General features: G+C 41.4%; 1 protein-coding gene across 2 annotated transcripts; it reads left to right on the top strand.

The window, feature by feature from the left end:
- Positions 1 to 206: 206 nt before the first annotated feature.
- LOC134100598 (uncharacterized) lies at positions 207 to 20,787 on the top strand. Of its 2 annotated transcripts, none has more exons than XM_062553885.1 (17): positions 207 to 373; positions 1,111 to 1,140; positions 3,244 to 3,498; positions 3,637 to 3,670; positions 4,783 to 4,981; positions 6,012 to 6,161; positions 6,294 to 6,465; positions 6,622 to 6,722; positions 7,019 to 7,277; positions 14,902 to 14,943; positions 16,464 to 16,502; positions 16,829 to 16,868; positions 17,719 to 17,923; positions 18,361 to 18,510; positions 18,628 to 18,799; positions 19,830 to 19,930; positions 20,233 to 20,787. In XM_062553885.1, exons 2-17 carry the CDS (start codon positions 1,116 to 1,118, stop codon positions 20,398 to 20,400), a joined length of 2,112 nt encoding a protein of 703 aa, XP_062409869.1. In that variant the 5' UTR covers positions 207 to 373; positions 1,111 to 1,115; the 3' UTR covers positions 20,401 to 20,787. The 2 variants fall into 2 exon arrangements, with proteins under 2 accessions (XP_062409869.1, XP_062409867.1); XM_062553883.1 differs by having other exon boundaries at positions 16,826 to 16,868.
- The last annotated feature ends 1,354 nt before the right edge of the window (positions 20,788 to 22,141 follow it).

Genomic DNA, 22,141 nt, shown 5'->3' with positions numbered 1-22,141 from the left:
ACGACAGAGAAACTAAGTGCATAGTTCTCCCACCATTCTCGTCCACAAAAAGCAAAACAAATGTATTGTTACAGAAAGAGGTAGCTCAATCCAATAAAAACAAAACTAAATAACTTAGGCTACTAAGTAGCCTAGTTAAATTATTTTGTCTCAAGCGCTGTCAATGTCCTTCCACTTTCAGTTTCGATTTCTCATAAAGAGGGTAAGGGGCATTGACGAGCAGATTTTCCTTTGAGCAACAGCGGTTTTAGACAAGTCAAAGATTGTAGCCTATTTGCTCAGACCATAGCCCTACGTCTACACCATAGACTGTAAAAATAGGTCTACACACGTCTACGGTAAAACGCTGCCAGTGGATGCCCGAGGCATACAGGTACGTATGCTAGGTGGTTGATTCGCAGGGATGTAGGCAAGGCGTGTTTGATATTATTTTTACGCTTAACTTAATGTCTGTATTACATTTAGTGTCCTTTTCAATATGTTGTACTGGTGGGCCATCCAAATTTTAATGTGCTATGATATTGCAACAAAATACAGATCGCTGTTGATTTGACTGGAGTTTGTTGCGGAAAAAAAGCTGTGCAATGCAAATATATGCCATGATAAAAAAATACGCTAGTACAGCCACTCGCATGATTACATAGATGTAAAATATAGGCTTTTTTTTTTCAAACTTTATAGGCTACCATGAAACTGGATTCGATCTTGCAATAAATGACCGCACCTATAAACCAGGACTATGTATTTAGCGCATTAGCCTATCTCTGTGAGCCACTCCAACCTAGTAGCCTAGGCTACGCAATGGTATAAACTATTAAATGTGTTGGTAAACATATATGTCAAGCGTTATATTTTATTATGTCCTGAAGAAATTCTTATTTCACTTTAGAACAGGGGTTTAGAACCGGTAGTTAGTGGCCCACTAGTGGTCTGTGAAGGTATTGCTGTTCCTATCGTATTTTCATCCTATTTTTATTCAGTGCTGGTTGCTGCTTTAATCAGATCAGTGGTCCCTGGGGTCACAGCCAGGTGCTTAATCTAGTTGCATTGAATAATGTGTGTTGACTTTGTTGAGACATACTAAGGCAATGCACCCCCCCATCTTCACAGGAGTCATGGGAGGATCCAGTACAAAGCCAGGTATGATATGTACAAGATCGATAAACCTTAATCTGTGTAGTGAGTCTGAGGCACTCGAAAAGGTATTTTTTAAAAAGCCTTCATTAAACTTGGCTAAACCTTACAAATCTGCCCACGTGTTCCAGCCACCCTGAAACATGTTGCCAGATTTTTAATGTTTAGCCAAGTTTAATAAAGGCTTTTTTTTTTTTTTTTTTTAAATGCCTTTTCGAGTGCCTCAGACTCACTACACAGATTGAAACTTTGGGTAACACTTTAGTTTGGGGTGTCGCTGTTACAGTGTACCTACCTAATTAGGTACAGTGGTACAACCTGTAACAACATGTACTATCAGTACTATCATTGTACTTGCATTATGTAGGCTATTTGTGGGTACCTACATATAGTTGTTACATTGTGATACTGAGTGCTTTTACAAAACTTTACCACACATTTTTGCCTACATTTGCCTACATTTTTCATCAGAGGCAAAGGGCTGACCTGAGACCTGCTGGATGGGGTAAATCTGGTCATGAAAGATTTGATATACAAACCATTCTTAGCTCCAGTCAAGGGGTCATTGTCTTCAGCTGTGCTGCTACAACCTTGTTACGGGTTTATGTCACTGTATCAAAGAGTAATAAGTGTGTACCAACACAGTTGATAAATGTAACAGCTGCACTGCTACACCTTTGTTACTCTTTGATACTGTGGAATAAACCTGTTAAGTGTACCAGTCAATTACTTGCATGCACATATGACATGTATGTTGTGTCTTTGATGTCTTGGAACAGGTTGTAGCCTACCACTGTACCTAATTACACTGTGACAGCGACACCCCAAACTAAAGTGTTACCCAAAGTTTCAATCTGTGTAGTGAGTCTGAGGCACTCGAAAAGGCATTTTTTTTAAAAAAGCCTTTATTAAACTTGGCTAAACATGAAAAATCTGGCAACAATGACCCCTTGACTGGAGCTAAGAATGGTTTGAATATCAAATCTTTTATGACCAGATTTACCCCATCCAGCAGGTCTCAGGTCAGCCTTTTGCCTCTGATGAAAAATGAAACAAATTGGCAAAGTTTTGTAAAATCACTCAGTATTACAATGTAACAACTATATGTAGGTACCCACAAATACATAATGCAAGTACAATGATAGTACCTGATAGTACATGTTGTTACACAGGTTGTACCACTGTACCTAATTAGGTAGGTACACTGTAACAGCGACACCCCAAACTAAAGTGTTACCAAACTTTGTTGGATCTCCAAGCTGATGAGCACCGGAGGTATACTTATTGAATCTACACCCAAGCAGCACTCCTGGATAAACGAGTTTGTGGATCGATAAACCTTAGTTGGGCTAATTAACCTGGAAACATTAAAGCATTACAGTTCTCACAAAAAATAAAAGCAATTAATGCAACTGAATTATTTGGAAATGTAACAACTATTTAGATGTTTTTTGTAGCAGTTTGAAGGCTATAGTGCTTTATACTAGTTTTAGGGTATTTAAAGGGATAGTTCGGGTTTTAAGACACGAAGTTATATGGGTTCCCTGTCAGCAACGTTGTGCATCAGCACTGACTTACCCCCCGACAGCGTCCTGTGAGCCGAGATCCAGCTGGTTTTTGATCGTTTTTGATGCTGAAGAAAGTAGTCCGGCAAGTTGCTGGGGTCACGAAAGTAAAGTGTTTTTCTTCTCAAAACCATATGCGTTCAAAAGAGTGATATATTTGCACCACAAAAACGTTGTCCAGCTGTCAGTAGCGCGCAGTGATAGGAATCGAGAAAATAGTGCCAAGTGATAACGAGGTTTGAATTTTTCCTGGACAACGTTTTTGTGGTGCAAATATATCACTCTTTTGAACGCATATGGTTTTGAGAAGAAAAACACTTTTTGAACACTTTCGTGACCCCAGCAACTTGCCGGACTACTTTCTTCAGCATCAAAAACCGGCTGGATCTCGGCTCACAGGACGCTGTCGGGGGGGTAAGTCAGTGCTGATGCACAACGTTGCTGACAGGGAACCCATATAACTTTGTGTCTTAAAACCCGAACTATCCCTTTAAGTACAGTACATGCTTGCTGATATCAGTCACCTCACTTTCTTCCCCCCCAGAGTTTACATCAAACATACACGACAAGAGAGTGAAAAATGGGGAGTGCATTGAGTTCCGTTGTGAGACCAACATTGATGACATTGAAGTCAAATGGACAAAGGATGGACAGAGGTTGTACAGTGGAGGCAGAATCACAGTCAGCAACAAAAAACTGACTATCACCAATGCCAAAGAGGAAGATGAGGGCAAGTACACTGTAACGATCAGCAAGGACTCCGACAGTGCCACTGACTCTGCCAAAGTCACCGTGCTTGGTATGTTAGCAGACAAGACGCTCAGTTTGTAATTAATACATCATATCAATAGCATCATGTTTATGCCATTATTTAGTCTACCCTATTAGTATTTATGAGTCCTAGATGTAACATTGTGGGTTTTTTTTTTTTTTACAGAGTATGACCGGAGGTGGCGGTCCATAGAATGGGGGTAAATGCCAGCTTCTTCATCATTTGTTTTTGTCAGTTTACTAATACTTGACATTGCAATGCATTTGACACTAGGAGTGCTACTGTAGGCATTGAAAAAGCTAAACACTGAATCACTGAAGTCTTCAGGAAAGTTCGTCAGCACTCCAGGGGTGTCTTCCAAGTTAGGTGGTTAAGTGACAGATCTTGGTAAGTTAAACCAGAGGAAGTGGTAAACCTCCTAATAGAACAGCCTTTTGGCTTCATTTAGTTTGGATATGGAACTATTCTATTATTGGATATTGGCTATTCTATTACCAGGTTTACAACTTCCTCTGGGTTATCTTATCTAGGTTTGCCACTGAGCCACCTTGGAATCATGGTCAGGTGGCACTTAATATTTGATAGAGTAGTACTTGTCACTTGCCTTAAATACAAATTCAGCTCTGTAAAGAAAGAGAGATTTGAAAATACTGATTATGCTGACTTGAATTATCACTCTGTCTGGTCATTCAATGTCAAATCAGACAGAATCCAGAAAAAAAGCTTGACTCACTGTCTCGATTAATCAGATCAATATTTTGTCTGGAAATATTGTGCCAATATTGTAGGTCTCTACATAGAATATGAAGATATTATAGGGGTACTTTAGTCTAACAACCTAGGGTCTATTTTTGGATGATAGCAAGTGCAAATTTCATTTGGAACCAAAACCAATATCAATCTTTGCAGTTTTAAATAAGATCAGAAAGGCCATATACAACTAACATATAGCATAGCCTCTAGGAGCAACTTAATTGCATCAATTAAAACCACTCTTTTAAGCCATTCAATAGGCATAGGATTTGATCAGAAATATTTTACAGTCATGATACAGACAAGGGTTGAACAAAATGATGACTTGCATGATGCAGCAACAAGCTTATCTGTTTTGACACTGGCAATGACCCTGGCATCCTTTTAGGACTGGAATTGTCCTAAGTTGCCACTTGCATAATATTAAAGGATTTGAGTACACATCTTTTTTAAGTGGTCCTATGGTACAGTATATTATAGTTATAAGTAGTCTTATTGTATAATAATAAATATGTACTAAAACATTGCATTCAAGCTGTTTTCTGCTACTTCCTACAGGGTAAATGTGACAATCAAACACAGCTTACAAGACCTGACACTCAAAAACCCACAGGTCAGACACCTGCGCATCCTGCTGCATGGGCCCGTGGGGTCTGGGAAGTCCAGCATCATCAACTCCATCAACAGCATCTTCCAGGACAAAGTCAAAGTGGGAGCGCTGGCAGCTTCTGGCAGTGGCACCACTTTCACGAAAACTGTGAGTAAATGGCAATGAGCGGTCTTCACTGTGGTTACATTATGTGGTTCTTTATTTACAAAGAGCACATTATGAAGAAATTCTGCACAGTGGGGGTGTGGTGGGGTTGGTGGGAAAAACACAAAGGTTCTTTGGCCCAGGTTCAATATTCAACTTTATGAGCCTCTGCCATTTTGGATTATTGAAGTGCCTACTAACTCCCAACCACTTTTGTTATCAACTGTTTATTGAGTTTCATAAACAGGGGTCTCCCAACCACTTTTGAAAGCGCACAGTAAATCAGCACTCTTTGGGTTTAATTCAATGAGATTCTTCTCACCTTTCAGTCAGCTGTCTCTTCTGTGTGTGCTCTTCAAAAAAACAGGGCCCAGTTTCCTTAAAGCATGGCAAGCCTAGTTTGTAAAGTCCCTCTTACGAATTTCTTTTTTGTCCATTTCCTAAAACCAGCGTTGCTTAAAATCTTTGAGAAAAAACTCATATTTATGTGTCCCAATTAGTCGTAGATGGCTTAGAGCACCCTAACATTTACTTCTCACTAAGGTCATCATTCAGGGAAATGACAACTAAGAATATATTGACCAAATTTACATTCCCATTCTTTGTTTTAATTATAAATACTCATGGATGTAATGCCCTTACAAATGGAACATTGGCAGAGTAATTTTTGATTCTATTTGTCTTATAAATAAAAAAAAGTTAAGAGCAGAGTAAACAACATGTGGTTTAGCTTACACCGCCTGCCTGCATCAAAATCTGTTGTAAGCCTTTACACATTTCCTCAATATCTTACTTGACATCGTCATGTGTCTTAGGCATAACATAGGATGGTTATGTGCAGATGCCAACTTTTCTATTCTGGTATTTAACTCAATTAACATGTTGGTCTAAAGTTCAAACTGCAGCTGTATTCAGTTGTTGAGCTCAAACCTGTTCAGGGTCCGCACCTTAAATTATAAATATTGTGTAGCTCTAGAGGAGATACATTTATTTGATTTTTTTGCTGTGCTGTTTTTGTTGTATTGCCTTTCAGTTCAAAACCTATCAAATTAGATACCGGGAAGACACAGCTTTACCAGTTGTCTTCAATGACATCATGGGTCTAGAGAATAATGATGATGAAGGCGTGCATCCTAAGGATATCATCAGTGCCTTAAAAGGACATGTCAACGATAATTACCAGGTCTGCGCACACACACACACACACACACACACACACACACACACACACACACACACACACACACACACACACACACACACACACACCAATGAACAGTAACTGAGTGCATATTGCTTGGTGTGCTTTGCTTAGTTTAACCCTAGATGCCCACTGTCTGAAAGAGACCGAAGCTACAACCACAGCCCAACTGTGGATGATAAGGTTCACTGCTTAGTCAGTGTTCTCCCAGCTCATAAAATCTCCCTCATGGACGATGAAGTTATTAGGAAGATGCAGTATATCAGAGAGCATGCAAGTGAAATGGGTAAGATTCACTGTTAATAAACCTCTGTATTATATGATGGCAACGTATCATAAGATGCCAATAAAATGTCTTAAAAGAAGAATGGTTAGTAAATTAATTTGAGAAATACAGTTACATCTGCTCATGTGTATCTGTGTGGGTCTGTTGCATCTACAGGGATTCCTCAGGTGGTTTTTATGACCACTGTGGACTTGGCCTGTCCGGTCGTTAAGAATGACCTGCAGCGCATCTACTCAAGCAAACATATAAAGCAGAAAGTATGTTTTCTTGGTTGAGTGTTTACATTCATACATGTACAGTATGTGTGTGTGTGTGAGAGAGAGAGAGAGAGAAAGTGAGAAAATATGTGCATAATATGCATGCATGTGTATGTGTGTGGTCATTTGATATATTTATAGATTATCTTGTGATATTGTTGACTGTTTTATTAACTGTTTTGTAGTTTGTTTGTTTGTCAGTTATTGTTTAAATTGTCTTTATGTTCTCTTTTTTTGCAATTAAACTGACAAATACTGTGCAAATATAATGTATGTGTGTGTGTGTGTGTGTTTAGATGCAAGAGTGCAGTAACAAGCTTGGAGTCCCCATGAACTGCATCTTCCCGGTGAAAAACTACCACGAGGAGAACAACCTGGACAGTAACATGGACAGTTTGATACTGGATGCACTGAAGCACACTGTGAACTTCGCTTATGACTATGTGGATGGCCTGGAGACATCCACCCAGCCTCTACGGACACACACACAGCAGTCAGAGTCAGTAGAGATAGCAGAGCTATCAGCTGATGAGCAGTCAGAGGACTCGTGTTCTGGTAAGTCTGTTGGGGTGAAGATACATACATACATACATACATACATACATACATACCAGGCTTGTGCAAAATTCAGAATTGAATTGAGAATGACTCCTAAATTCCAATTCAATTCTTGAGTTTGAATTGAATTTGAATTGAGGTCAAAAACAGGATGCAGAATTACAATTCGAATTTGAATTAAGGGAAGTAGAATTGAAATTCAATGAAGTTCAAATCAATTCATATACATAATTTAAGGGTACACTGCAAATTATTTGATTCTTATCAAGAAAAAAAAATGATTAGAAGTGTTATTGTTTGAAGAGTGAATTTCTTACTTTACGTAAGTGTTCAACTTTACACTATCTTAAATCAAGCACATCTTTTTTTGTCTCAAGTAGGCATGAAATCTTAAAATGAGGTAAATACTGTTAAAGTTAGATCTTTTACATCTCTCCCTCAAATTCTCATCAAAATAAAGCTTGTTTTAAGATTCAGTAACAAGAAAATTTGACTTAATTTAAGATAACATTTAAGATTTAAGATATCATCTTAAAAACAGCAGTTTATGCTTATAACAATTTATGTAGCAACTTTAAATATACGTAATCTAGATTTGTCACAAGCTGTGGTACTGTGGTACAGGTTACAGCATTAGTACCATGTACTCATCCATGTACCCACGGGGACCCGGTTCGAATCTCACCTGCGGTCATATCCCAATCTCTCCCCAACTCTTTCACTCACCTACTCGCTTCCTGTCTATCTTCATTGTACTATCTGAATAAAGGCAAAAAGTCCAGAAAATATACTTCCAAAAAAAAAGGAATATAATCTGAGGCTGTTTAAATTTAAGGAACCTCATTTTACAACCAGCATTTTATGCTTATATTAAGTATATTTTACTTATTTTGGGGATGTAAAAATGATATTTATAAGTAATCTTGAAACCAGCAATTTCAGCTTATGTTAAGTTTCCAAATACCTCTGTAGACATGCTTATTTCTAGATTTTTAATTTATCTTAATTCACAAAATCTTGCCAAGTGAAATTATCTTGCTGCATGGAGAAAATTTCACTTGTTTTGAGTACCTTTTACCTCAGATTTAGTGTTTTTATCTTGTTTTTAGACACCCTTTTTTGCAGTGTTTAACAATTATGTTTCACAAAATATGTCAGATATGATCTCAACAAACACACAATTTATAATTGAAAACAGTAATCAATTACATTTCCAATGTCATTTTCCCTGAACTGAATGTATGTGAGATTCAACACATTTTGAATTGCCATGAATTGAATTCCACTTCCTGTCATTCCAATTCCAATTCCAATTCAACTTCCTGTGGGGTGGGGCCAATTCAATTCAAATTCCAACTCATGAATTGAATGGAGGCAAATTCTAAAATTCGGAATTGTGCACAAGCCTGATACATACATACATACATACATCTATTCGAGTCTCATTTTGGTGTAATTTTATTTAATTGTGAGCAGCAGTTGCTGGTAGGCCTGCACGATTCAGGTAAAAATATGAATCACGATTTTTTAGCTTAGAATTGATATCACTGTTATGTATTGAAGTCGTTTTCATCTGCTGGCCACCGTAGTATTTAGGAATTGCACTATTCTAGTTTTGATATATGACGGCCACCGTAGTTAGGAAGTTCTAGTGCTTGCGTTGTCCTGACTGTAATGATGCACGATAACTTCAGTAAATGTTCCTGAACATTAAGCCTGGTGTCGTCTTCTTCCTTTTCCACAACCGACTTAACACTGGCGACGAAGCGGATTGCTAAATCAACTAATGATGCCGAACCGAAGGTGTAGTATTGTCTACTGATTGGACTTTCGTTTTAAAACTGGAACGTTGCTGCCTGCTTATCGCGGACGTTTTTTTCAAACCATGGCCACTTTTGGGCGCATTGAAGAGTTTTCAGGGGAGAAAGGGAGTTCGTGGCAAGAGTACTCTGAAAGACTGGAATGTTTTTTCGTGGCTAACAATATCACGGAAGATGAGAAAAAAAGAGCAGTTTTACTGAGTGTGTGTGGATCAGCAACATACTCCACTCTGAGATCACTGCTTGCCCCGCAGCTGCCCACGGCAGTGGAGTACAAGAACATTGTTGAGTGTCTAAGCAAGCATTTTAATCCCCTGCCATCTCCCATTGTGCAACGTTTTCATTTCCATAACTGTAAGCAGAAACCAGACCAATCCATTGCCAGTTATAGCAGAATTAAGGAAGTTTTCAGTTTACTGTGAGTTTGGTGACCAACTCGAAAACATGCTCAGGGACCGTGTGGTGTGCGGTGTCCTCGACGCAAATCTGCAGCGCCGCCTGCTAGCAGAACCTAAACTGACTTTTAAAATGGCTGAAGAAAAAGCCCTTGCAGCTGAGACTGCCTCTACAAATGTTCGCATGCTTCGCCATGAGCGAGTAATGCAAGAGTCAGCTGATGTTCACCAAACAGTACAACAGCATAGGCATGGACATAAGCCTGCTGATGATAGGGAGCGAAGCCGTAGGCCCTGTTTTCGCCTTGGGGGTACTCATAGCTCTTCTGCTTGTAAATTCACCACAGCCATCTGCCATTTTTGCAAGAAGAGGGGGCACATCGCCAGAGCCTGCATGTCTAAGTCACAAACAACCACATCTTTTCAAGCTACAAATGCTGTGACTGTGCAAACCCAACAGGATGACGAGGCACATGGCAACATTGAAGAGACATATATGATCAACACAGTCATGGGTGCAGAGTGTCACCAGAAAAGAGCACCTTTTTATGCTACAGTGACTCTTAATGGACAGCAGCTCAAGATGGAAGTGGATTCAGGTGCAGCCTGTTCCCTAATCAGTGAGGACACTTTTCACAGCCTCTGGCCTGTACATAGCCCCCAGCTAATGGGCGAGGACCGAGTCCTGAAACAGTGGTCAAACGCACCATTAAGCACACTGGGCAAGATCGTTATTGAAGTGGGTTACCGGGGAGTCACACATACCCTACCTTTGTTGGTAATGCAGGGCCATGGCACAAGCCTGTTAGGACGTGACTGGTTTAGTGTTTTGGGCATAGATGTCAGTGGGGTTTATCAAGTTACTCCACATTCTTTGCTTAGCACCCTTGGAAAACATGTTGAAGTCTTTAGAGATGAGCTGGGAGCTTACAAGGGCCCACCAGTGTCAATCGAAGTGGACCCAAGTGTTGCACCAAAGTTTTTCAAAGCGCGCACAGTCCCTTTTGCATTACGCACAAAAGTTGATGAGGCCTTGGATCTTCTAGTTGAGCAGGGAGTTTTGGCACCCGTCAAACATTCTAGATGGGCGACGCCTATTGTGCCAGTGGTAAAAAAAGATGCCTCGTTGAGACTCTGTGGTGATTACCGCTGCACTGTTAACACCGCAGTCAAGGCGGATGTCTACCCCCTGCCAACCGTTAATGAGATTTTTGCCAAGCTGGCCGGTGGGACTGTTTTCTCAAAGCTAGATTTAAAGCAGGCATATCAACAACTTCTTGTGGATGAGCGTGCTGCTGAGTTGCTCACCATCAATACACTCCGTGGACTGTTCCGTGCCCTGAGATTACAGTTTGGTGTATCAACTGCAGTGTCCATTTTCCAACGCTTCATGGACACTCTCCTAGCTGGCATCCCAGGGGTTCAGCCATATCTTGATGATATTTTAATCACGGGACACACTCAAAGCCAACATGACCAGCATCTGGATGAGGTGCTCCAGCGGTTTGCTGAGGCAGGACTACGGCTGCAAAAAGAAAAATGCTCTTTTGGAGCTAAAGAAGTGGAATTTTTGGGATTCCGGATAGATAAAGATGGAATCAGGCCGACAAATGAGAAGGTGGCTGCCATACAAGGAGCACCCACGCCACGTAACAAGACCGAGCTCCAAGCATTTTTGGGCCTATTGAATTTCTACAACTGTTTCCTGCGCGACAAGGCTACAGTGCTAGAGCCACTGCATCGCCTTTTGGATCAATCAGCAACGTGGAGGTGGACCAGAGAACACGAAACAGCATACATAAAGGCCAAGCAGACTGATGATGTTCTGGTACATTATGTTGAAGACAAGCCGCTAGTTTTGGTGTGTGATGCCTCACCTTATGGGCTTGGGGCCTTACTCAGCCATGCCCAGCCGGATGGCCGAGATGCACCGGTGTGTTTTGCTTCAAGGACCATGACATCAACAGAGAGGAACTACGCACAGATTGATAAAGAAGCACTGGCTATTGTTTTTGCTGTGCGGAAATTCCACCAGTATCTGTTTGGCAGGCCATTTGTGGTCTACACAGACCATAAGCCTCTGTTGGGCTTACTACATCATACAAAGCCTATGCCACAAGTCTTGTCTCCTCGGATGTTACGGTGGAGTCTGATCCTTTCTGCATACCAGTATGAGCTTTGCTATCGGCCAGGGAAGCAATTGGCTAATGCTGATGCTCTGAGCCGTTTACCCCTTCCAGCAACTTTTACTGACACTCCACCACCACTTGAAGTGTTGCTGTTGGAGGCGGTTCCAGACGCGCCTCTTCATGCTAACCAGATCGGGGCGCTGACGACAAGAGATCCAGTTTTGTCACGAGTTTTGCGATGGATTTTGCATGGATGGCCTAACTATGTCAGTGACAAGCGTTTCAGCCCATTCTTTATGCGGCGTCACGAAATGTCTGTCCATAAAAACTGCGTACTGTGGGGTAATCGGGTGGTGATCCCAGAGCAGGCGCGTAGAGACGTTCTGGCTCTACTGCACGATGCCCACCCTGGGATTGTCCGCATGAAGGGCATTGCCCGCAGCTATGTCTGGTGGCCAGGGTTAGATGCCCAAGTGGAGGAGATGGTAAAGGGTTGCTCCACGTGTCAGCAATCACGGCATGTCCCACCCAAAGCCCCTGTGCATCCCTGGGAGTGCACCTTAAGAAGATGGTCCCGTCTCCACATAGATTTTGCAGGCCCTTTTCATGGGAAGGTCTTCCTCATTGTGGTAGATTCATATTCAAAGTGGTTAGAGGTGGAGCTGATGAGCTCTATGTCTTTCTCAGCTGTGATTACCACATTGCGCAAGCTCATGGCGACCCATGGCCTCCCAGATGTAATTGTCTCGGACAATGGCATGGCATTCACCTCAGCAGAATTCAAGAGGTTCGTACAGCGTAACGGCATCAGGCATACCACCACGGCCCCATACCATCCATCTTCTAATGGGCAAGCTGAGCGTATGGTGCAAACAACTAAGGAGGCTTTGGGAAGAATGGTTCAAGGGGACTGGCCAACACGTCTTGCCAGATTTCTGCTGGCACAACACACCACACCTCATTCAGTGACACAGAAGAGTCCGGCTGAGTTGTTGATGGGTCGTCGCCTAACCACAGCTTTGGACCGTCTGCATCCGGACTTTGTATCAGATATGCAACAAAAAAGACAGGAAGCTGCGGCCCTGGTGCAAAGACCAGTGAGACATTTCCTAGTGAACGAGCCTGTGTTTTTGAGGCACTTTGGAGAAGGGCCTAAGTGGGTGTCAGGAGAGGTCGTTGGAATCACTGGCCCCCTGTCTTACAGAGTGAGAACTGAGGCTGGCCAGGAGCACCGCCGCCATGTGGACCAACTCAGGGGACGATGCCCCTCAACAGCTGTGCATCTGCCTTTACCTATTGGTGAGTATTTGGACGACAACATAGGCAGTTCCCCTTGCAACGAATCTGACAACGAGCTCTCAGACAACAGCCCACCCGACGTTCCACCTACTGCCCCATCCTCTGCAAGTTCAGAGACTGCTGCCCCTGCTCTGAACCCTCAAGAGACATTCCAACAGCCAGTACGCCTGAGGGTTCCCCCGAGGCGCTACCGGGATTCTGAATAGTGGGGGGAAGGGGTGTTATGTATTGAAGTCGTTTTCATCTGCTGGCCACCGTAGTATTTAGGAATTGCACTATTCTAGTTTTGATATATGACGGCCACCGTAGTTAGGAAGTTCTAGGTTGCGTTGTCCTGACTGTAATGATGCACGATAACTTCAGTAAATGTTCCTGAACATTAAGCCTGGTGTCGTCTTCTTCCTTTTCCACAACCGACTTAACAATCACGATTTTTCCCCCCCTCGCAAAGTGCAATGTTTATCGCACACATGAACCATGACAAAAACATTGGCAGTAGGCCTACCAGACATAGATTTTTTGGGGCATCTATAGCACATTGCCTATCACTACAAGCCTAAACATAACTGCATGGCCAATTATTTTTTTCATTGAAGCCTTCATTTACATGTATGTGGAGTTGGCTCAAGAAGCATTAAGATAGTTATAAACTGTCTGCATTTACAGTCAATTGTGCAATATCTACAAAATAAATGATTCATTTTTGATAGGCTAAATGGCCAATTGATGCTCCTTTTCTTTAGATAGGTACTGAAGTTTAGGTTAATTGCAGGAGGGGAGTAGCGTTTGTCCAATGTGTGCATAATGTTTCGAAATCTGTCACGTTCTAGTGTTTATTGGAACCATATAATTATTTTTGCTTGATGGTAAGCAATTGCCTCTGTTATTACCTTAACCTCCGCCAAGGAGGTTATGTTTTCATCGGGCTTTGTTTGTCTGTTTATTAGCAAGATAACTAAATGACATTTTCAGGAAACGTCTGAAATGACCCAAGAACAAAACGACTACATTTTGGGAGTGATTCGGATCACGGGTCTGGATAAAGGAGGCGCGTCTCGGAGTGCTTATGTAGGCCTAGGCTACTGTTATGTGTTGCGTCGCATTGTGCAAGGTGTCCGTAGCCGTCTTGTTGAACAACTTTCGGACCTCTTGCCTTGTAGCCTAGAACTTCATCATATTGCTTGCTTTTGTTAGTTAAGATTTGTGGTGTTTCCTCGCAGTGCTGCACCGAGGTAAAGGCATAGGCTACCTTGCAAATCACACGGGAATGGCCCTCGTCAAAGTCAAGTCAAATTTATTTATAAAGCGCATTTTTGTAGGCTATGTATTTTTGTTTGAATCCAAAATACATCCACACCACTGAATGAGAGCCTTTATCGGAACGAGTCTCGTCACTAGTAGGCTAGCTTGCTTTCATCAATAGCCTATCCATTTTGTTTATTTCCTGTCGCACTAGTTCGTCGATGTTGCAGCATTTGCTGTTACAGCTGGGCTCTCAGAACTACCGCGTTTTCCACAAGTGAAACACGTGACTAAAATGCGCTTTGTCATTGGCTGAGGGTGAAGCCCTGAGCTTTGTGAGAGGAGAACCGGGAAGGAAGAGCAGCGCTTGGGAGCGTTTTTAAAAGACACGGAAGAAATTAGCGTTTGTGCTGCATGAATTAAATGACTCATTAAATTAAATGTGAATCGAAATCAATGAAAAATTAAATCGCACACAGGGGTGAATCGAGATCGCGATTTTATAACGATTTATCGTGCAGGCCTAGTTGCTGGTGTCAAACTTTATGATTCTGCTCTCTGGTATCCTGGCAAGTGACTTGGTAGAGAGGAGAGCTGAAGGCCGTTTTGGACAGACTGTTGGTTCTTTGATAGCAATCTGCTCATCTCGGTTGTTTCAGGTGTGTGTGTGTGTGTGTGTGTGTGATTTGTGATTTCTGTATTTTAGCACTGCAAACATGTTTGTGTCTTTTTGCAGAGAGCCGTCAGGATGAGATGGATGCTTTATACTTACATGAAAGTGAGTAGAGAATACAGCTTCCTAGCTTCTTTCTCACACACACACTGTACACACACAGAGAGACAGAGAGAGAGAATGGACCGTGTGTGTCTATGGGCCATTATTTTGGCGATCTAAAATGCATGGTCTGGCAAATAGCTTAAATACATTTAGGGGAGTTGACCAGTCCACGTGAGGGGTGGCTTTGTTATCAAACGTCAAACGCTTGGCGCTAAAGCCAGTTCTTATGTTTCTTAATCAGTCATGGGTGTAACATCCTTTAAACCAATGAAAATTACATCTGTAATTCCCTTTAACAGCAAGAGGCACAACTTCAAACAGCGCATCAGTATTTTTATAGTCAGCGGCGCATTTGAAGGAATCTGCTTGCGTGTGAGACCATAATGGAACAGGCTCCACTAGCAGAGTGTATAGCCTACATGCATCTGCACTCGTCTATTATTTGAACTCATAGGCAAAGTGAAGCTGACTTCACCGTGGTGTCATAGTCAACAACAAAGCAGTTACACAGTTAGTTGCTTTCACTATTGACTGACACTTGCCCCAAATGTTTGAATGACAGAATAAAAAACCTACAGTAAGGACATTTATCCTGCAGAGGAGTTGCTGCTTACATCTCGTGACAGTTTACTTCAGCTATTCTTAATCCATAGGGTTTATTCTGAAGTCGGTCCACCCTTTGCAGCTATAACAGCTTCGACTCTTCTGGGAAGGCTTTCCCCAAGGTTTAAGAGTGTGTTTAAGGGAATTTTTGACCATTCTTTCAGCAGCGCATTTGTGAGGTCACACACTGATGTTGGACGAGGCCACTGGCTCTCAGTCTGCGCTCTAATTCGTCTCAAAGGTGAACTATGGGTTCTACAAGACTCCGTGCAGGCCAGTCAAGTTCATCCACACCAAACTCTATCATCTGTCATGTCTTTATGGACCTTGCTTTGTGCACTGGTGCACAGTCACATTGGAACAGGAAGGGGCCATCCCCGAGCTTGGCCTCTTAGTTCCAGAGAAAGGAAGTCTGAATGCTTCAGCATTAACCATGAGATTTTGGACAATTCCATGCTCCGAACTTTGTTGAACAGTTTGGGGATGGCCACTTCCTGTTCCAACATGACTGTGTACCAGTGCACCAAGCAAGGTCCATACAGACATGGATGACAGTGTATTTGGTGTAGATCAACTTGACTGGCCTGCACAGAGTCCTTTGGGATGAATTGCACCGGAGACGGAGAGCCAGTCGCCTCGTCTAGCATCAGTGTGTGATTTCACAAATGCGCTTCTGGAAGAATGGTCAAAAATGCCCATAAACACATTCCTAAACTTTGTGGAAAGCCTTCCCAGAAGAGTTGAAGCTGTTATAGCTGCAAAGGGTGGACCAATGTCATATTAAGCCCTATGGATTAAGAATAGGATGTGACTGAAGTTCATATGGGGGTCAAGGCAGGTGACCCAATACTTTTGGCAATATAGTGTATACAGTATGTGTGCTCTCAATGATGATGACTGTTGCTTTTTTGTCTCAGGAGTTGAAATGGACTTGAATCCTGTTTTAACATCTACTGGTGAGTCTACAAACAGACACAGACACACACACTCTCTCTCTCTCCCTCTTTCTATCTCTCTCTATCTATCTCTCCCTCTATCTCAATTCAATTCAAGTGAGCTTTACTAGAATGACAAATATTTTAGATGTATTAGTATACAGAATATTTAGACATACTGTAGATTTAGATAAAGACTGCTTGAAATACAGTACTAGATATGTATCCAAGATTATGAAGTCTCTCTCGCACACGGCTCTGCTGTCCTGCCCTAAAACAAGTGTGTGTGTGTGTGTCTGTCTGTCTATGTTTGTATCTGAATATGTTCTGTTTGTGATACTCAGCAGACAGAGAATTTGACCTTGAATGGAGGAAAACAAAGTGGGAGTAAGTAATTTAATCTTTTTTTGTTTCCGAGGAGGAGGAGGAGGAGGAGGAGGATGATGAATTTTATCGTTTTATATAATGGAGTGTGAACTACTGTATCTACCCTGGAAATCCAGAGTTCCCGCGAGAGCACAATTTGAATTGTGTCCGCAAGATACTCTGGCAACGAGCAATGATGTACGTTACGTTTACCCCAACCATCTGGGCAAATCAATGATATAGGGGGGCCAGGGGCGAGCTAAACTGATGACGACAGCGCTACAACTTTCGAAATCTGTAAACATTGGTTGTAGTGTTATCCAATTGCGTTAAAGTTCAGAATCAGTCAGAGTAAACATTGGTCGTAGTGTTATCCAATTGCGTGCAGTGAGATTTTCAAATGCATGCTTGGTGCCACCACTCGAGTTGAGCCATTACATTACTCATGGCCAGATCCTTAAAGGGACACTTCACCGATTAGCATTAAGCTTTGTATCTTTAGTCATGTTTTTGAATGGTCGTGCAGCATCATTCCCTCAGTTTGCCTTGAGATGGGAGAAATACGGATTTCAATGAAACCCATAAATAGGACTTCCTGCTTTCAATGATGTAATGATATTTTTTACATCATTGAAAGCAGGAAGTCCTACATTGAAATCCGTATTTCTCCCATCTGAAGGCAAACTGAGGGAATGATGCACGACCATTCAAAAACATGACTGGTTTTTCTAAAGATACAAAGCTTAATGCTAATTGGTGAAGTCTCCCTTTAATCTGAAAGATTACCAGGCATCTGGATTTTCCAGGCTATGAACTATCAGGGGTTCTTGATTGAACTCTATTCTGCTATAATGCTATTGTCCACTTCTAGCATTGGCAGTAGAAACAGGATGGAAAAGGAACTGAGAGAATTCCGTCTGCTGAATTCCGAACTCAAGCACCTGCGTATCCTGCTGCACGGGCCGGTGGGAGCTGGGAAGTCCAGCTTCATCAACTCCATCAACAGTGTTTTTCAGGGCCAGATATGTGCAGGGGCTCTGGTTGCTGCAGAGTCTGGCATCACTTTCACCAGAAAGGTAAGCTGGAGTCTCATAGATAAACTCCAAAGCGACAATTCACAGACAGAGAAGCACACATACACAAAAGCAAGCACACACATGCACACAATCATTTACAGTAATTTCCCGCATATAAGCCGCATTGTGTATACATTATAAGCCACAGGACAGTGTTTTGTGCAAGTTAAAAGAAACAAATCACATTAACACCATATTAACTGCCCCCCCCCCCCCCGTATTAACCTCATAGCGGAAGAAATTTTGCAAAATTAATGCATAGTCGGGAAATTAGGGTACACAAAAGTTGCAGTGAGTGGAGTGGGATGGAGTAGAAGATGGAAACAAATTGACAAGTGTGATTTATTTTTTTGCGGAGAGAATGTGCATTTTTTGTGAATACCGCTTTGCAGTACATCTACTGTAGTTAATCATATTTGTGTTTTGCTCCCTTTTAGTACAAAACACATAAATTCAGAAATGGGAATTCTGGACATCTGCCCTTCGTGGTAAATGACATAATGGGTCTTGAGAAAGGGAATTCTATCGGAGTACAACCCAGTGACATCATCAATGCATTAAAAGGCCACGTTAAAAACAATTACAAGGTATGTTTCACACGTCAGTCTGAAAGAGTACAGTATGAGTTTACTCTCTGTTGTCTCAAGAGCAGCTCAGACAAGCTCACCCAGTTTGTTTGTATCTGTTTCACCTTTCTCCTCTAGTTCAGTCCTGTTTCTCCACTGTCTGTGGGAGACGCTGACTATGTCACCAGCCCCTCGCTGAATGACCGGGTGCATTGTTTGGTAAGCGTGATTCCATTGGACAAGATCTCCATCATGGATGATGAGGTCATCAACAAGATGCGAGCTATCAGAGAGGCTGCCAGTGATATGGGTAAGAACTACTGAAGTAAAGCAAGGAATACAGTTGCTAAGCTTGACTTGAACACACACACACACACACACACACACACACACACACACACACACACATACACGCACGCACACATGCACACATGCACACATACACACATACAGGTTCATCTAAAGAGAATGGTACTGTATATCATGGAAATTATGGAAATTTATACCACTGCTTGGTCAAATTTCCTATTGTGATGCGCTGTTTGGAACGTGCATTATTTTTCTATATACCGCACGGCTATGAAGTAGTTCCCTACTTTTGGGCTTATTACACTTGAATATTAATTCGCCAATGTCAATGTAACGGTAAAAACAACAACGTTGTATCTAAGACAGCGGCAATATAAACGAAAGTGATAGTAGCAGTGGTATAAGCGGGATAATCAACTCCGCGCCCTGTGCGTTTATAGGAAAATAATGCACTTATCGAAGTGTAAAGTCCCCTCCACCTGTGGCGTCGGGTCCTTATTACCACTTCGAACGTGCATTATTTTCCTATAAACGCACGGCGCGTCGTTGATTATCCCTTACGTATTCAATACTTATCAAATTAAATATATATATTTTTTTTTTTTCAAATGAAATATTTCTAATTAATTTTTTTATTTAGATTATTCTTGATGATTATAGTTTACAGCTAATGGGAATCAAGGATCTAGAATCTCAAAATATTAGAGTGAAACAAATATTATACAGATCTGTTGACCTGAGATGAGCTCTAATCAGCCAATTGAGTTAAATTACCAACAATGGTTTCCTGAGCCTACTGTGTGTAAACTCTCTGTCGGGGCAGGGCAAGGGACCTTTCCATGATATTCTGCACACCGACTTACGGTATGGTTGCTGATTAGGATGAATGTCACACACACTAGTATGGGCCATAAAAGCTGGGTGTTCATTCTCATATTGCTCATAATTTTGATGACCTAGTGGTGAAAGCTGTAAAAATAAACCATGTTGCAATGTTACACTTCCTGAAACTCTATTGAATTACACTGCAGATATTCCACAAGCCATTATCATGACAATGGTGGATAAAGCCTGCCCAGTGGTGAAGACAGATCTTAGGAAGATCTTCTTCAGCAAGAGGATCAAACAAAATGTATGTATGTTTGTGTGCTTGTGTGTACTGTAAGAGGGTCTCACACATTTTTGTCACACTTTCTGAATTCTCACATCAAAATTATAATATGGTCTGCTAGTGTTTGATCTGATATATTTTTTGTAAGGTAAATATTAAAATCTTTTAAAAATAGATGAACTCTCAATAGATTAACTCTCAGATTAAATGGGAATGAGTGTTTGACAATAGAGTAACAGTCCCCCTTACACCTGTGTGTGTGTGTGTGTGTGTGTGTGTGTGTGTGTGTGTGTGTGTGTGTGTGTGTGTGTTTATGTGTTTAGATGCAGGAGTGCAGTAACCGACTTGGTGTTCCCATGAACTGCATTTTCCCAGTGAAAAACTACCACGACGAAACAGAGTTGGACCAGGAAATGGACTGCCTTATCTTAACCGCTTTGGGACGTATTGTTCATTTCTCCCATGAATATATTGATTCTCTAGATGATTGATGAGCCAGTTGAAAGTCAATATTGGTGACTCAAATGTCCTCAAATATAGTTATCTCATGTAGTAAAATGATGTGTAGTGTTCGTCTCGTGTTACAGTAAAAAAAAAACAATGAACAATATATCACCCAAGTATCAAAAATTGGAAAGATACCAAGGCACTCATCTGGTAGAAAGTTAAAATGCCTTTATTCTACTTGGCAATGCATGATAAAAAACGCACTCCGACGCGTTTCGGCTGGGAGCCTTCGTCAGGGAGTGAATATATCACCCAAATTGCAGTACTGTATGTATTTCTGTTAATATTTCACATCAGTGTATTGATCCATTATCATGGAATCAATTTGTCACTTTAATTTGACCTAAAATAAAAGAATAATAATAAAAAAAGCTGTTTTTAATGTCACATTTCTACAAAGTACTGTTAATTAATTAAATGTATATACAGTAATGTAATGTATTATATATACTGTAATAGGTGGTTGCATAATTATTCACCCCTCCTTAAAGTGACTGACCTAAATCAGCAGCGGTCCAGTCAATAGGTGAGCACTAGTATCACAATTAGTGAAATGGAGAGCTCCTGAGTGCAGTGAATGTACAGTATATACAGTGTAGTAATAGTGCACTAGTTCGCCCGTTGGATTGCTGGAGTGAGTACAGAGAATGGCAAGTTTGGCTTGGTAGCTGGCCCTGGTCCTGGGATGCCAATAGCGGATATCACTTGCGAGTGATGACCGCTAACACCCCCTATGGATGGTTATGGTTATGGTTATGGTTATTTAGCAGACGCCTTTGTCCAAAGCGACATACAAATAATTAACAATACAAATTAAATTAACAGTGAACAATTACAAAATAGGGAGAATAGTAATATTATCAGTAAAACAATAATTTTAAGCACTAACCTAATGAGAAATAAAATAGTGAAATGAGAATAGCAATCAGATAAGTCACTCAGTTAATTATATATAATAATAATAACTAAAGCATGGTATGGCTAAATTTAAGGACAATAGCAAAATAAATGTTGAATTCTATCTATGGACAAATTATAACAAAACAATACTATTATACAAACCATAACACATCATTGGATGGATAAGGGGTCATTTGGAGCTTAGAGCTAATAGTGAAATGGGGGAGCAGGGGAGGAGGTGGGAGGCTTTGCAACTCCAGCATGATGTAAAGGGCAGCAGGGGAGGAGGGTTTTATACCCTATGACCGGAAGTTGGGTGAGTGATGCCTGTCAATCAACCCTATGGGCTCCTCCTGAGCATTGTTTAGAAAACATCATTAATACAAAGACACCAGTGTCTGGAAGGTCCAGTTACTGGTTAATCAGTATTCCTGGTTATAATTCCACCAGGAAGAGAAAAGAATGCACAACAACTCGGTGAAAAGGTTATGGAAAAGCTTGAGTGAGGGGATGGATACAAAAAAAAGTCGCTGGACATCCCTGGAAGTCAGTGAAATCCATCATTAAGGAATGTATGGAATATGGCCAATGTGTAAATCTGCCTACAGCAGGCCTTCCTCACAAACTGAGTGACAGTTCAAGAAAAGGACTGGTAGGGGAGGCCACCAAGGCACAACTCTGAAGGAGGTAAAAGCTTCAGCAGCTGAGATGGGAGAAACTCCTGTGAAAAGTGTACTGTATGTGGTACACACCAAAGATTTGTTTGTGAAATGCTGGCCACAGGTAAAAATATCAGTGAAAGGATTTTTAGGCAATGACGTTTCG

The sequence above is a fragment of the Sardina pilchardus genome, chromosome 14, assembly GCF_963854185.1.
Source record: "Sardina pilchardus chromosome 14, fSarPil1.1, whole genome shotgun sequence".
In the NCBI taxonomy this organism is placed as follows: domain Eukaryota; kingdom Metazoa; phylum Chordata; class Actinopteri; order Clupeiformes; family Clupeidae; genus Sardina; species Sardina pilchardus.
This window is presented reverse-complemented; position numbering and strand designations above follow the sequence as displayed.

What these genes read in the sequence shown, in the direction of transcription:
- LOC134100598 (XM_062553883.1), top strand. Translation starts at nt 1,116, where the DNA reads ATGGGAGGATCCAGTACAAAGCCAG. An exon ending in ATGTCAACGATAATTACCAG is followed by an intron (nt 6,162 to 6,293) that starts GTCTGCGCACAC and finishes TGCTTTGCTTAG; the next exon opens with TTTAACCCTAGATGCCCACT. An exon ending in ACGTTAAAAACAATTACAAG is followed by an intron (nt 18,511 to 18,627) that starts GTATGTTTCACA and finishes TTTCTCCTCTAG; the next exon opens with TTCAGTCCTGTTTCTCCACT.